The sequence below is a fragment of the Triplophysa dalaica genome, chromosome 8 (genome assembly GCF_015846415.1).
Source record: "Triplophysa dalaica isolate WHDGS20190420 chromosome 8, ASM1584641v1, whole genome shotgun sequence".
Classification (NCBI taxonomy): Eukaryota; Metazoa; Chordata; class Actinopteri; order Cypriniformes; family Nemacheilidae; genus Triplophysa; species Triplophysa dalaica.
The window spans coordinates 16,833,451-16,849,984 of record NC_079549.1 but is presented as its reverse complement, the minus strand read 5'-3'; the positions used below and the strand labels follow the sequence as shown (position 1 = coordinate 16,849,984).

General features: G+C 40.1%; 1 protein-coding gene across 3 annotated transcripts; it reads right to left on the bottom strand.

The window, feature by feature from the left end:
• Window positions 1–855: 855 nt before the first annotated feature.
• Window positions 856–16,528, bottom strand: ddx3xa (DEAD-box helicase 3 X-linked a). Of its 3 annotated transcripts, none has more exons than XM_056754475.1 (18): window positions 16,165–16,528; window positions 14,765–14,816; window positions 14,645–14,692; window positions 9,122–9,298; window positions 7,620–7,755; window positions 7,228–7,341; window positions 7,004–7,103; window positions 6,766–6,901; window positions 6,509–6,606; window positions 5,982–6,083; window positions 5,742–5,902; window positions 5,467–5,611; window positions 5,225–5,369; window positions 4,323–4,504; window positions 4,123–4,240; window positions 3,889–4,042; window positions 3,676–3,800; window positions 856–3,593 (listed from the first exon to the last, which is right to left on the bottom strand). In XM_056754475.1, the coding sequence occupies exons 1-18, from the start codon at window positions 16,210–16,212 to the stop codon at window positions 3,490–3,492; spliced, it is 2,145 nt and encodes a 714-aa protein (XP_056610453.1). In that variant the 5' UTR covers window positions 16,213–16,528; the 3' UTR covers window positions 856–3,489. The 3 variants fall into 3 exon arrangements, with proteins under 3 accessions (XP_056610453.1, XP_056610454.1, XP_056610455.1); XM_056754476.1 differs by having other exon boundaries at window positions 856–3,581; XM_056754477.1 differs by lacking the exon at window positions 14,645–14,692.
• Between the last annotated feature and the right edge of the window lie 6 nt (window positions 16,529–16,534).

The window sequence follows — 16,534 nt, the reverse complement described above, 5'->3', positions numbered from 1 at the left end:
TATAATACATCATTATTTTTTTCTTATGTAATCTGAAAGAGGCAAAGAAAATATTTTATAAGCACTGGTAAATTTAATGCAGTTTCCTGATCTGCTACAATCAAACATGACAGAAACAAATGGGGTCAAGTAACACCATTCAGAAAATGAAAACCTAAAACCATGATAATAATAATCTATATTAAACTACATGATAATTATATAAACTACGAGTCAAAAGTTTGATATCATTTGACAAATGTTTCTCATGATTTTGAGCATCTATTATTATGAAGGTGCATATTTCAATGTTTAAAATTATCTTTGTAGACCCAAATCCAATTGACAACATGGCTTTCTACTGAAAGAAATTAATAACTTTTTATGAAAAAAGAATTGGGCGAAAAAAGAATAAAAGGAGCCGATTAGAGTCCAGATTAGCAAGAAATTATTTTAATTCCGTTTAAAAGACTTTTCAGGTCGAGACCTAAAGTAGTATGAAAAAATGCCAAGTGTGCATTTTCACATATACTAGGCAAAGGGTGACTACTGAAGATGCTAAATAGAACAGTTAAACTGTTATTAAATGGTTTTGATGAGTCCACTACGATAAAAATATAAATATGAGTGATCCTACAATAGACTGGTAATATACCTGCATTTTAATAACTGAAAATTTGAGTTTGTTAGCCAAGTTTAACAACTTCTAATTGATAAGAACTGAAGCCTTTAAGAAACTGTCCTGTAAAACCTGAAGCCTTTAAGAACCAGTCCTGCAAAACCTGTGACATGAAAGTAAAAGCCATCAGTTATCATCAACTATATTGCATTAACTATAAACTATAAAAATATGAAATAAGACAAAGAGACACTGGCTAGTTAGAGAACGAATTTCTATTTTGTAAACAAACTGGTGCCAACCAAATGTCAAACACGCCATTGAGTTCAGGTCACGCCAAGAACAGCTGGTACAGTACAATGACCCAATTTTTTGCTACATAAGAAAACATGCTTGATTTTTCAAAGGAATTTGCATCAGAAATGTTTATTTTGGTAAAATCATACAATAAACGCACAGCCGAGTCCTCTCATGCAGTGCATAGCCTATAAGCTACGACATAAAGCAAATTCTAAATCTACAGAGCTCTGGTGTCCTCTCAGGAAGCCGTTCACTGCTTTCCATCGAAATCGAGGCCAGGGGGTGTGATATCAGCGTTTTAATACGTAGTAAGACTTATTGCTAGCGTGGACAATCGCAGCTTCTCCTGAGAAGACCAGAGTTGCCATATATGTAAATACAATGAAGATTAACCACATGTTTAAGATTGCCATGTGCCAGACACTGACAGAAACAAAAACAGAACAAATGCCAATCTGAAATACAGAAGAAAAGCACATGTTTGGAGAATCTGGACACCTTGCACTGAAAGGCAATAGTTTTTTTTCCTTTTTAAATGACTTTTGATTGCAAACCTTGGCATGTTTTTGCACATTTCCAATTTTGACTGCCAATTGGTTAAACCACAGCTGCGTGCGGCCGTCGAGCCCTTTCCAGCTGTGGATATACTGAGCAAGTCCAACACGTCTGAAACATTAAAAAGCTCACACTACCCCGAAAAATAGAAACTTCACGCATACAGGTGACATTCAACATTCAAGTGCCAGTGTTTAAGTATTGTCTTTTGGTCAAGTTACTTGAAACTTTCAAAGAATCACTTTGAGGCTTATAAAAATAAATATTTCTCAAAAAATGCTTAATAAGTTACACAAAACTAGCAGCAAAAGTAGAATCTAGAAATCTGTGTGCAAATAGCTAAATTCCCCACTGCTGATCGCCCTGGTCCCAAATAAATCCTGGTTAATATTGAGAACCCTTCCCCTTTTGTAAACAAGCTGCGTTTCTCCTGTCTCCTCACACAATATTTGGAAGCTTGAGGACGTACACTCAAGACATTTATAAAAAACTCTAAATGTGCAATAAAAGAACTTTGTAAAACTTGATGGGCACAACGTACTCGGGCCTAGACCTAACTTAAGTAGCACCATTCAACTTGAAGTTCTCAATACTGTCAGTGCATCTGTTTGTATTCATCAACTAAAACAAAAATCATTAAATAAAATAGAAGTCAAGGCACAACTCACTTGAGAAGAAAATCTATTGCACTTATGTTAAATGCCTTGTTTCTCCTCCACTTAAAGGATTCTCTCCTCTGACGAAAAGAAGCAGAAAACTGGCTCTTACTGTTCAGTGGTTTAGGTCGCATCTAACCCGATGAACTTCAGACAGCATGTGTGTTCCATAAGGAGGAGTTTGGCCCTGCATAGAGAACAGTGGGGCCCTCACAAGCTAAAATGGCGGCCTGTCTATAACTGCACTCGCATCAGGCCTAACCCATCAAACTCCCTATCCGCTAATGCCTCGAAAAGAACTGCCCCCTCCGCCTATGAAAATGGGAGCCATGTCTGCCACGCAGCTTGAAAAGAGAGGACGTCTGTATTAAAATAAAGCCTGCAACAGTTCGTTCGTCTTCTCTCCTTGACCAAAAAACTAAACACTAGCATGCGTATTTGACCAAAGCAGCCATGTTCGCTTTGGTTTTGTGGTCCGTTTGTAGCCATTTGAACTTCATTTTCAGGATGGCAGGCATTTTTTGTTCGTTTGACATTTCTAAAGAAACACTTTATCAAAAAACTCACCGTTTTTTAATAAACCACATCTGCTTCTCCAAAATGTTTTGATAAAAACAAAAACGCTGCCCACTTACAGTGGCTAGCACGTGGTTCTTACTAGCTGCCATAACACTGTCAATTAAAACAAGTGGAGTACGAAGTTCCAGCATTCAGAAATTTAAAACACTGTGTGTTTCCGATAGTTTGTCATGAACATCACAACTGGAATGGCCTTTATCAAGACAACCATATCCCTAAATGGGTGCCTCTCCAGGATAGAGTGAGCAAAACTAAAATAAGTCAGACTTATTTATCCCTTATGACACGGTCACTTCACGGAGCGCTTCGCAGTCGAACGCAAAGCTTCTCTGTCGGTTTTAGTCGTAGGTGCGTTTTGATATTAGTGAGAATTTGAAATTCAAATGGAACAGCGACTCATTTGAGCCACGTTATCCCAGGATTTGCCAAGGTTTGAGAAAGTACAAGCGTGCAAACGCCTTCACAGCGAAAACAAATTAAGCTCTTGGCCGAGCTCACTCGATAAAAATTAACGAAACTAAATACCTGTCTATATTCAAAAAGGCACAGTACATTCACATACAAATGACCCTTGTTTTTTTTAAACAAAGAAAACTTTGCAATATTCTATATCCAATACACAAGTTGACATCAGTGTTATTCTGCTCCGGGTTTAGCGCAGATCTTCATCTTTATCAGCTCGCTTTAGAATGCAGGCAAAGAATCACAGCGTGTAATGTACCGAGTTCATAAAGCTACACGGAGGGGAGAGTCTGGCTATGATAACATGTGGTTTGGCATGGTGACCCTCTCCAAACTTATTTAGTTGCCCCACCAGTCAACCTGGGCGTAGTTTCCTCCGTAGTTAGCGTAGTTCCCGCCAAAGGTGTCATTGCCAAAACTCCCAAAGCCACCTAAATTAGACACTAAAGTCAGAATCGATTTCAAAATTAGCAACACTCTGTTCAAACAAAAATAAAATCCACTGCCAAAAATTGTGAAACTAACCCTTGTTGCCTCCAAAACCGCGGTTCCCTCCATGGCCAACGGTGTTGCGAGCACCACGGTTACCAAAAGTGTTACCACCCCCAGCCATCTGCCGGTAATCTCTGGCTCCAAAGCCTCCAGAGAACCTGCAGAAGAAAGCCAGTGAGGAACGTGTCAAGTCTAGAAAACTCAAATTCCAACATGAAGGTCTTCAGAGAATTAGCGCTTTTGTACCTCTTGGGGCGTCCACGGCTGGTGCTCTTGTGCTGGTGCTCGTAAGCCAGGTTCTCGAGCCAGGAAGGAACCTCTTGTTTGGCCTCCACCAGAATGTCCAGCAAATCTTTAGTGATGTTGCTGTTCTTATCATTGTAGAACGATGTGGCCAAACCTGCAAATAAATAAATAATTATATCGGGTGCGTTTCCGCAAAAAAAAAAACCACACAAATCTACTGTCTGCAAATCTCACCAAGGTTTCCCACGCGGCCTGTACGCCCAATGCGGTGGACATATTCCTCAATATCACTTGGCAGGTCAAAGTTGATCACATGTTTCACATTGGATATGTCAAGCCCTCGTGCAGCCACCTGTAAAGACGACAGTGTCAGATCAGAGAAACGCTAGAAACACATAACACAAGCTTTCAGAGAACCTAGACTCCACACTCACAGCAGTGGCAACCATTATAGGACAGCGTCCAGAACGGAACTGGCTGAGCGCTTCCTCGCGATCGCGCTGAGAGCGGTCGCCATGGATACTGGTGCAAGCATAGCCCTCGTGGTACAGGAAGTCTTCTAGCGCATCTGCTCCCTTTTTGGTTTCCACAAACACCAGCGTGAGAGAATCCTTCCCTGCAAGTATAAAATGTTAATCGGTATCATTTCTATTACTTCAAATAAGACGCCTACTTGGATTATCTGTATTCACTAATTGCCACAACTTTTCAACATTTCCACCCTAGTCAATTTGAGCTTTGATTGCCATTCGTGCACAGTTTGCCATTAGCAACATGACTCCCTTCCCCACCCACTATGTTCTCAAACAGCAGCCTAACAGCAGTAATAATCTCTGCTTGGATAATGTTGGCATGGTAACACTGACCATCAAGACTTATCTAAATACATTTGTCTCTCTATGCTTTGTTGCTATGGATACAGGTAAAAGCATAACCAAGGAGGCAGACCTTGTACTCCTTTGCTTATTACCACAAGAGAAACATCTCAAATACTGTCATCTCTGAATTTACACATTATTAACACACAAGACGTTTATATGATTTCCAAAAATAAATCAACAGTTTATTAAAGTCATTAAAAGGACTGAAGATATTCAGAAAACACGATTGTCATGATTTGTTGCAATTATGCAACTAATTCTTCACTGTAGAATTCTCTTCTGGAGCAGACGAACACCAAGAGTAACAGTTCTAAAAACAAATAATCAAAATATTACATAAAACCTCTCACCTGTCTTGACACCGATGTTGCATTATAGGCATCAAAGCTAATACCATCATTTCCACAAGACAGCACAAACATCACAAAATCCTAAATGAGAAGCGGTGGAAATACCTGTAGCATTGAGCAGGTCGAGGAGGAAGGAGCGCTTGTCATTCTCTTCCACCCAGACCACCTTCTGGGTGATGTTCTCGGAGGTGGAACCCACACGCCCAACAGCCAGAAAGATGTACTCCTCCAGAAAGTCACGGGCCAGAATCTTAACAACAAGCAGAATGTGTTTGTATTCATTTTTGTTATTCAAGTCTGTAGTACAGATTGACGTGCTGGTTGATCTTATGCGAGCATACGCATACCTGGATCTCCTTGGGGAAGGTGGCACTGAACATCATGGTCTGGCGAGCTCCTTTAGTGGGCATGGTGTCTTGCTCCACAATACGTCTGATCTGAGGTTCAAAACCCATATCAAGCATTCTGTCTGCCTCATCAAGGACCAGATAACTAAAAAAAAAGATAGTACTTTATTTTGAGTGATGTTCCAGAAATGCTGTCTTCGTGTCCTTGAAACAAGCTTATTCATAGTGTACGGGTTACCTTTCTACGGTTTAAATCCATTCTACACTACACTTACTTGCAGTGGTCCAGGCCAATCTTTCCCCGCTCCATCATGTCTACCAGACGGCCCGGTGTGGCCACAAGCAGATGACAACCTCTTTCCAATTCACGAATCTGCTGGCCTATATCAGCACCTCCATAAACTACACAAGGTCGCACTTTGGAGCGGTAGGCAAACTGCACAGATGCAAATAAGAGTTTTAAATGTGAACTCAACTATTAAGCTCAAACTTAGGTTATGGCAGGACAGACGTACCTTTCTGGCCTCATCATAAATCTGAAGGGCAAGCTCTCTTGTTGGAGCCAAAATCAAAGAAATGGGATACTGTTTGCGCCGGACATACTTTCCATTCTCCTGCTTTAGGAACATAAAACAAAACTCTGTAACAAAACTGACAAACGTAGGCCTTCACAACTTAGTCATAGTTCACCCGAAAATTTTAATTCTATCATCATTTACTCACCTTGTTGTCATTTCAAACCTTTATGGCTTTCTGCAGAACACAAATTAAGATATTTTGAAGAAAGCTAACCGAACAGCACTGCCCCCCCCTTACTTCTATTGTATAGACACAAAACCAATGCAAGTGAATGGGTGCTGGTTAACAACTTCCTTCAGAATATCTTCTTTTGTGTTCTGCGAAAGAAAGCCATCCAGGTTTGGAATGACAAGAGGGCGATTAAATGTCGGTGTACTATCACTTTAACCTCAGAAGACACTTTGCTCAACTTTGGCCACTAAAGAGATTTTAGCTAAATTGAACTTTCTTGTAACTGTAATACCTGGGTGCTGGCTTTGGTGGCCTGCAGTGCTTCTCCTGGTCCTTCAGTGTAGATCTGACTCAGCACAGGAAGCAGGAAGGCTGCAGTTTTCCCAGAGCCTGATTAAACGGAGAACAATAATAAAACATGCTTACAAATGCATTTTCATAATTAACGCACTTACCACCCAACATTACTATGGTCACATACGACAAACACTGGCTATGTCAAAAGCTAACATACGCGTCATTCATACACAAAGGCCACTCTTGACCTACCTGTCTGTGCGCAGGCCATCAGGTCCCTCTTGCTTTTGATGATAGGGATTGCATACTTCTGAACAGGAGTAGGGCGCGTGTACCGGCTCAAGGCGATGTTGCTCATAATGATCTCCCCCATATCCACATCATGAAACTAAACAGACACACACAGTAAATCATTCACCATTTCAATCCATCAGCTACATTTCACGTCATATTTAGTTAAGGCGGCAGGAATCATCATCACAAATCTTACGCTATCGATATGCACAGGGGAGTCCGTTCCAGTGGCTTCCACAGGAATGTCGTCATACTTCTCAAAGTTAATCCCGGTGTTGCTCCCAGCGAACAGCTCACTGACGTTCAGAGGACGAGAGAGGGATGGAGAAGAAGGGGAGCAAGAGAGAGTGAGAACAATGGCTTATTCATTACGACAGAGCAGACTCTCTGAAGACAGAGGACACAATGCTCTTATCTCACTTTTCCAGACGCTCATTGGGGGGCAATTGCTTTGACCAGTCCTCTTCATCTCTGGACTCATCAACCCAACGGCTGTTCCCTCCTGTTCCCCCTGCAAACCCTCCACGCTCATACCTGCCAAAAACAGCCTTATTCAGCAGGTAACGGTGAAAACACTGCGTCATTACATCATGAATGATGTTTAGAATACAAATCTCTCAGAAAACTGCAATGGATGAGATACAGGGTAGCAACATTTTAGGACTTCTGGAAAAGTAACAGCACATGGTGTGGAGAGCAATACGAGCTGTAGTACCAGTGATGCTTGTGTTTTAGATTGAAATATCCTTCAATTGGGTTTTGTTATGTTAGAATAACAATTAAATGCTGATAGTTTTACAGCCGTTCCTCACCTTCCTCTTGATCCGGTTCCTCTGTCATTGAAAAATGCAGACTTTCCTCTGTCAGAACGTCCGGCAAAGCTTGTGTAGGCATCTCTGTTCACCATAGCATTCCAGCCTCCATCTTTGTTCTCGTAACCGCCATAACCTACAATTTCATGTTACATTAATAGAGCTCAACATCTGTACTTTGTACAGTTTGGAAGAATGCTTGTAACCAAACAGTTCTTGGCCACTCTTTGGTCAGTGTTAAGTTCAGTTTATACTCGTGCATCGGACTTGCGCCGTAGCCTATGAAGAGCCACTTACCCTACGACTTAACCTGATGCTTACCACTCCAAAAATGTAACAACACGTCAACTCAATGGGGACCCTACGCGGACCGAAAGCTCTGTAATTTTGCTCCTTTTGAACCTCAAAGGGCTCAAAATATGTAGCCTATACAACCTTTTAAAGTCCACTAACTTTTTTCTTTAATTCGTTTTTTTAGGACTCTAAAAGTAAACTTAAATTAAATTTTAGTAATCAAATTAAATGAAACTTTAGTAAAAGTGTGTATTACAGTAAAATCATGAAGCTTAAAATATTTAACAACACTTCATTAAAAGCACATGTATATCAAATAATCAAGTCAATCCGTCTTTCATGCATTGAATTTTAAATATTGACATTTACAATTATCTACTTTTAAGTTGTATGCCTGCATTCCACGCTTCCGTCTTGTGGCATTAAGAAACCAATACAGTATGGTTAAGCATGGCTCCAGTGAAATTATTAATATGCCACTTTGATATGACATATTTTGCGTAAAACCTACCATTTTCCTCCTTCAAAACACCCCACAACTTGTCTTTCAAGTGGTCATTTCTGAACGCGCTGCAATTGGCACAAAGGAAATGCATGCTAGATCTAACCTAATATTAAAACATTTTGCTCCTCCTACACGTATAAAATAAAATAATTATTAATAGTTTTTAAATGTTTTAGTATGCTATTTAAAATGTTTTTTAAACGAAACAATAAAATGAAAGTCATTTGAATTATAACATGTTGTGTAATTATTTCGTGTAATCGACTGTTGTTTTCAGAGTCCACTAGTAGGATCTATACCATTTAGGCCGTGTTCATACTTGTAGTTCGGTTTGTTTGGTACTTTTGGTCCAGACAAAAAAATTCCTGGTTCTCTTAGCGTTCACACTAGCATAACAGCAAAGATATCGAACCCAACACCTTACGATACCGATACCAGATACAAATATCCGATCAGATCATCCCTAAAAACAAAAGCAGTCAAAACTACCCCAGAACTGTTTGTTTTCCTACATTCTTCAAACGAGAAGAACAAAGAAATTAACTGAGTTATTATTTTGTGTTAGTCAATAGTGACCAAGAACTGCTTGTTTACAAGCAATCTTCCAAAGATCTTTCTCGATGTTCATTAGAACAACTTGATGGTGACACAATGAAGACAACATTTTTGGGTAAACATTTCTGTCAGAAACACCAGATCTCACCTGCATTATGCATTGGCTGGTTGAAGGAACCACCGTTCCTGTTGCCTCTGTAGCCGCCACGTCCCCCTCTGTCACTGCGAGGAGGTCCACGTACAAAGTTTGCAGTAATATTCATACGACCGTCGTGGTACCCATTGATGAAACCATTGCTGCGACCGCCATCCCACCCTGGAGAATCTTTCACAAACAAACAAAAAAACAGGAAAAATAAGATCAGGTAATTGACGGCTGGTTCGTGTTATGGTCTAGTTCAAAGCCAAGCAGCGGCATCATGCACCCAGTTTTTGTAAGGGGGCACAGTGTGCACAATACACAGAAAAATGTCCTGTCCGTACAAATATATATTTAACGCAATACTATAGAGAATATCTCTTGAGCGTATTCACATCGCCCAGATCATCGAGAGAATGAAATTAGCACGGGAAGAAGATTCATATATCAAATAGTGTTGTATAGTAGTAAAAGAGTCATTGTTAACGTAATTTTTATTTGCTTTAACTTTTATTCTCTATGTTCATTTGTATGCAAAGTATTTACCCATTTTTAAACTGACTTTTTATACAAATTTATTCTCCATTACAAAATTCCTTCCAGTATGAAACAAAAATATACAATTTATTTGCATCCATTTCTTAATATATGAAAAGTGTCAATTCTTTATGTATTATTTACTATATTGTATATATTACTTTAACTAAGGTGGCTTTCACACTTGGAAGTTTAGTTCGGAACAGGCCACGGTTCGCATGAAAGCTGTAAAGCGAACCCCGGTGCGTGCCTGGCTAAGGAACCAGAGACTACCTGAAGGAGGTGGTCATAGTTCGGTTGCTCTCGAACAGTGGCACTGTTGGCATGAATATGATAGCATCACAGACCTGAGCGCGCACTTGATGAGGAAGTATAGTGACCTGCACATCCGTTTAAGCCGATTAAGATGCATTTCCTTCAATAAAACACATGTAAGAGATAATACATGTTGATAATTTACCTTTGATTCGAGCAAGAATGGGCCTGCATCGTATTTCTGCATTGCGAGTGGAATAAGAGTGGCAGGTCAAAGGTAATCCACTGTTTCCTCAAAATAGTCTATTTTCAAGCAACTGAAAGCTGTATGCAATATGACGGCGCATACTAGCATAGTTTCCGTGAGCTGAGCTCCCAACCGCACGCAGATGCTGATTACATCTTAAGCTAGCGCTGTTGCTTCTGTTGCTGGATTGATAAATGTTAAGATCCTGTACCTGTACTCATAACTGATATAGTGTCTTCCTATAGCATCGTGCAACTGATTAATAGATTCTTAAGGCCCGAGTCGCATTTCGTGTCCAAACCCACACGGAAAAACGTGAGCCGCGCCACTTTTTCCTCTTCAAGTGACATAAAAAAACCTACAAAATGTAGCGCCGTATGCTACATTTAAAATAACAAATAAGCGTGTGGCAAATGTGAATTGGGCCTAACTCGTCATTTGGAGGTTGCATGCAAAATTGACTGTTCAAAAATATGAGGGGGCACGTGCCCCGTCTGTTTGAATGGGCATGACACCTCTAAAGCAAAGACTGTATAACCCACAGGATTCAGTGGTGATGGTTAAGTGAGAGACAGAACTGAAACAACCAGTTAAGTAATTTCACCCTACTGCAGCAAAGAGAACTCATGTAGGTTTAGTTAACCAGACAAACAGGTTCATGACAATGCACAGACACAGCAGACAAAGAAACCAAACCAACATCACCACCGCATAAACAAAAATAAACCAGGGTTGACTCACTCAGCTATTCCTTTCTAACCAAAACCAAGTCTGAATAAAACATTCACACTCCTTTTATAATGCAATGTACTTCCCATCAAATGACTTGTAAACCCAAAAACCAACACACGCAAAGTTAAAATCATACATCCCATGGAGCTTATACAGACTAATGATAACCCACTGGCCACAAAACTACCAAACCAGGCCAAGCCATGCCATCATCTGATGCTCAAATTTACCACAGCGATCAGCCCAGCTGATAACACTGGCTGTATCTTCATTTCCATTGGTGGCTACACTGCTGTCGGTACGAGCAGGAGAGACTGAAGATGACAAGCACAGTTATTAGCTGGGGCTAATGCATGTCCGGTCTTTAGAACTTCAAAAAAAATGCACCTCGCACTACCACAGATGTTATGCCACTTGTAACCCAAACACAAGCTTATTTCCAAAGACCAATCACTGCTGACCTACTTGAACACCAAGAAGTAAAGACTGATTTCCAGACACCAAGAAATCTTTTTTTTGCCTTTTAGGCAAGCCACAAACACAAGACAAAGTCGACATCTCTTCATTTAACAAGTTTACATCCAGTCACTTAAAAATTTAAAACTCATGGCAAACAAACAACCCATGTGGCAGCAATAAGACACGTCAAAGCTAAATTGGCCTAATTTAGCATACAAACTCACTCATGGAGTGTAAACAAGTGGTTTGGTTATTAGTAACGTTAATTTTTATTTCAAATAAAAACTATGGCTATCAAACAATTAACCGCGATTAATCGCATCCAGAAAAACTTTGAGTTTACATAACATATGTCTGTGTACGGCGCATATTAAATTGGCATTTATAAACACATATACAGTATCTCACAGAATATACACCCCTCACATTTTTGTTAATATTTTATTATATCTTTTCATGCGACAACACTGAAGAAATGAAACTTTGCTACAACGTAAAGAAGTGAGTGTACAGCTTGTATGACAGTATCAATTTGCTGTGCCCTCAAAATAACTCAACACACAGCCATTGTCTAAACCGCTGGCAACAAAAGTGATTACACCCCAAGTGAGAATGTCCTATTGGGCCCAATTGGTCATTTTCCCTCCCTGGTGTCACGTGATTCGTTAGTGTTACAAGGTCTCAGTTGTGAATGGGGAGCAAGTGTATTAAATTTGGTGTAATCGCTCTCACTCTCTCATACTGGTCACTGAAAGTTCAACATGGAACCTCATGGCAAAGATCTCTCGGAGGATCTGAAAAAAGAATTGTTGCTCCACAGAAAGATGGCCTAGGCTATAAGAAGATTGCCAAGGCCCTGAAACTGAGCTACAGTACGGTGGCCAAGATCATACAGCGGTTTAACAGGACAGGTTCCACTCAGAACAGGCCTTGCCATGGTGGACCAAAGAAGTTGAGTGGACGTGCTCAGCGTCATATCCAGAGGTTGTCTTTGGGGAAAAAGACGTACGAGTGATGCTAGCATTGCTGCAGAAGTTGAAGGGGTGGGGGGTCAGCCTGTCAGTGCTCAGACCAAACGCCCGACACTGAATCAAATTGGTCTGCATGGCTTTCACACCAGAAGGAAGCCTCTTCTTAGGATGGTGCACAAGAAAGCCCGCAAACAGTTTGCTGGAGACAAGCAGACTAAGGACATGGATTACTGGAACCATGTCCTGTGATCTGATGAGACCAAGAAAAACGTATTTGTCAAGCCTGTGTGACGGCAACCAGGTGAGGAGTACAAAGAAACGTGTTTCTTGCCTAGAGTCAAGCATGGTAGTGGGAGTGTCATGGTCTGGGGCTGCATGAGTGCTGCCAGCACTGGGGAGCTACAGTTCATTGAGGGAACCTTGAATGCCAACATGTACTGTGACATACTGAAGCAGAGAACGATCCCCTCCCTTCGGAGACTGGGCCGCAGGGCAGTATTCCAACATGATAACGACTCCGAAGGAAGCTGAGGGTACAGGTGATGGACTGGCCAAGCAAGACTCCAGACCTAAACCCCATTGAGCGTCTTTGGGGGATCCTCAAAGGGAAGGTGGAGGAGCGCAAGGTCTCTAACATCCACCAGCTCTGTGATGGAGGAGTGGAAGAGGACTCCAGTGCCAACTTGTGAAGCTCTGGTTAACTCCATGCCCAAGAGGGTTAAAGCAGTGCTTTAAAATAATGTTGGCCCCACAAAATATTGACACTTTGGGACAAATTTGGACATTTTCACTTAGGGGTGTACTCACTTTTGTTGCCAGCGGTTTAGACATTAATGGCTGTGTGTTGAGTTATTTTGAGTGACAGCAAATTATTATACATGCTGTACACTCAGTCCTTAACATTGTAGCAAAGTTTCATTTGTTCAGTGTTGTCACATGAAAAGATAAAATGATATATTTACAAGAATGTGAGGAAAGTGTATTCACTTCTGTGAGATACTGTATATAAATGCATATATTTAGTAAAATAAAAATTATTAAATTTATATAATATTTTATTTATTGGTAAATACTTTAAATATTTCCTGAATCAATATACTTGTGTATGTTTTTGTGTTTATAACTACAAAATTAATATGCAAATTATATATATATATATATATATATATATATATATATATATATATATATATATATATATATATATATATATATGTGTGTGTAAACAAAAACTTTTATTTTGGATGTGATTAACCGTTTGAGAGCCCTAATACAAGTACTACATGATGCGCACACGCATGCATGCTATTGACATTCGAAGCAAGCTCTACAAACTTCAGGCCCCCTGCGGGGTTTCAGTTATAATGCAGTGACATCACAGAGGGTAAAGGGCAGCACAGAAGGGTTATGCCAAAAGTCACATGCATAGAGATATACCACATTTGTCTGGCCAGCTACCAGTATAGGTGTGATAAAACGAAAGCTCCTGGGACACATATCTCTGGTTACCTAAGCAGAGCACAGGGCGCTTAAAAACATCCTTTTACAATTAAAGGACCTCAGGAGCAATGTAGGGTTTTTATAATAATAATTACCAATCTTAAAGTCATTCCATCCAGTTGGATAGTTATGCCAGTTTTTGTGGTTTCCCTCAGGGTGCCAACTCTGAGCATACTGGTTAGGAGAAACTTGGGGAACAGTTTCACATTGTTACAAGACATCTCTACATTCAGAAGTATTCAAAGGCGTGTGTGAGCTATAGCAAAAAGCCTTCAACTATTTGTTTATATTCAGAGTGAATAAGATAAAGAGGAAAATGCATGCAACCACGGCTGCATTATGATCACACAAAGCAGTCAAAGCGATTTATGCTTTGCTACTGACCCAAGCTCTATATGTCTGGCTCAATAGACTGGCCCCAAAGTATTAGCTCTGAAAGTATTGAATTAAACTTTCATGCATCTTGGAAACAAAGCACCTACAGCAAGACCTGTCCAGGACTTACAGCTCTGTGCTGGTGCCACCGAATAACCGCTCTGCCTACCAGAGGAATAAGCATTTTCTGCTGTAAAATACAAAACAAATAAGAAGTGCCGTTTTTAGAAGTGATGGAATAGAGAGCGGCTTTTCTTGATTTACTGAACCTCAAAACCAGGTGGCAAACAAAACGCATTAGGTTTTTCTTTGGAATTTGAGATCCAGGTATGTATTACACATACAATCACCAAAACTGGAGTCAGAACTCGCTGGCCACAAGAAAAACAGAAACGCCCATGCAGTTCATGTGCATTTAAAGATGGAGGACTTTTCAAGCAAACTAGAATTGCATACCACTTTTTGGTGCATCTTTGTTTCTCAAATGTGGAGGAATGTAACGCCCTGGAAAAGAATAAATATTGATAACATTGAACTGTTTGAAATAAAGACATGACGTGATATATGAATACTTACGACCAATGCCTGCACCCTGCCCATCAGCCGAGTTCAAGTCTAAAACAGCAAGCTGAAAACACAGAAAGAGCACAGTGAGTCACAAACTCCAGGACAAGATGATGAATCAAAATACTTAGATGCATACAAACCGATGCTGATACAGAAAAAAAGTACTAAGGATATTCATTTTTATAAGTGCTGTTGACTTTATTGTTCCGTGTATATAACTTTTGCACTGCTGAATGGCATCCGTGACATGCTATTGATTTCTGAAGATCAAAAATGCTTGTAAAGCCAGACAGACATTAAACTACAGTGGAAGCCTGCGAGGTACCGTTTCTCATGAATGATGAAATACTAACCATTTAAACCTCAAATCTAATAGACAAAGAAAACTTTTGTAAAAATTAAAACATTGTATTATTCAAATGTATTTCTGCTCAATTTTATGCGATTAACTGGTGTCATGTTTACATCAGGTTTTAGTTACACATGGAACTACAAACTCCACCCACAGGATTTATGAGACGTTTATCCGCCTGGAACAGTAGTCCCACTTCAAAATGGCGGTTTAGACAACTTTACAAACACATTTCATTATGAAAACAAATATGAATTATCTTCAGTGTCTTGCCACATATAAACTCTACTGTAAACGCTCGAGACTTACGCTGTTCTTAGACATTCTGAGGCGAAACCTACTTTCTGTTGCGATCAACAGATGTGACCATTTCTATAGTTTTATAACATGCCTCAAAGTCAAAACCTGTTCGTCAAAGGATCTACAAACTTCTCGCATAGACCTTTGAATCACGTAGTGAATGACCTAACAACCGTCATAAACAATGAAACTTGTATCAACTATAACCGGGCTGTCGCATGCAAAAAACAGGGTTTAAAGGGAAGGACAGGCCGCGAGCACAGGCAGTCTTTTTCTAAAGCAAATGCCGGACAGACTTCGGTGACATGCGTCTATTAACATTATCTTATCATATAAAATCAAAATATCATTTATTGACAAGCCCAGTGTTCTGTATAATCTGTTGATATAAATACCCCGATGATCAAAAACTCAATATTACGGTTTACTTTAGCGGAACAAAAAAAATACGACACATACATAACGCGTCGTTTTACATAAGCTTTTTTTTTACCCCAAATGTTAATTTTTTCTTCGAAAACTCTTAATTTTATACGTTAAATAAATGGAAATTTTCAGCCACAGTGCACGAGGAACTACAGCCGAGTCTCAACACCTATGGAGCTGCCTTGTTAGACAGCAGGTTTGAGCACCACGACGCGACGAATACTGTCTAGTAGGACAGCGAACTAGCTTTCGAGACGTAACCCGTACGTCAAAGCCAACAGATCAAACCGATTATAGACCTCTCATATTTAAACACATATTTCCAACCTACCTCCTGCTGATCTAGACCGTGTGAACCGTCGACGACCACATGACTCATAACTAAAGAGAATAAGTGAGGATTACTCCTTTAATTCACAGAAGCTTTTCTTTGTTGACTGACGTTATAGGTTTTCAGCCAAGTCTCCTTTTATAACGACGTCACTTTCAATCCTGTCCTTCTCCAAGGGCTTTTTTTGCCAAGACAGACGTGGAAAAAAATAGGAAATGCACGAGTGTAAGTTATCTTCCCACGGGCCTTTTCGTAAGCTAACAAAACCCCCAAAATGTAGGTTTCTTTCACAGTATCCGTGTCTTCTGTGCGCTGTGCTAATAGTAGCCCAGTGTGTGCGGCGTCTGTTGGCTTCAGGCTAAATGCCATT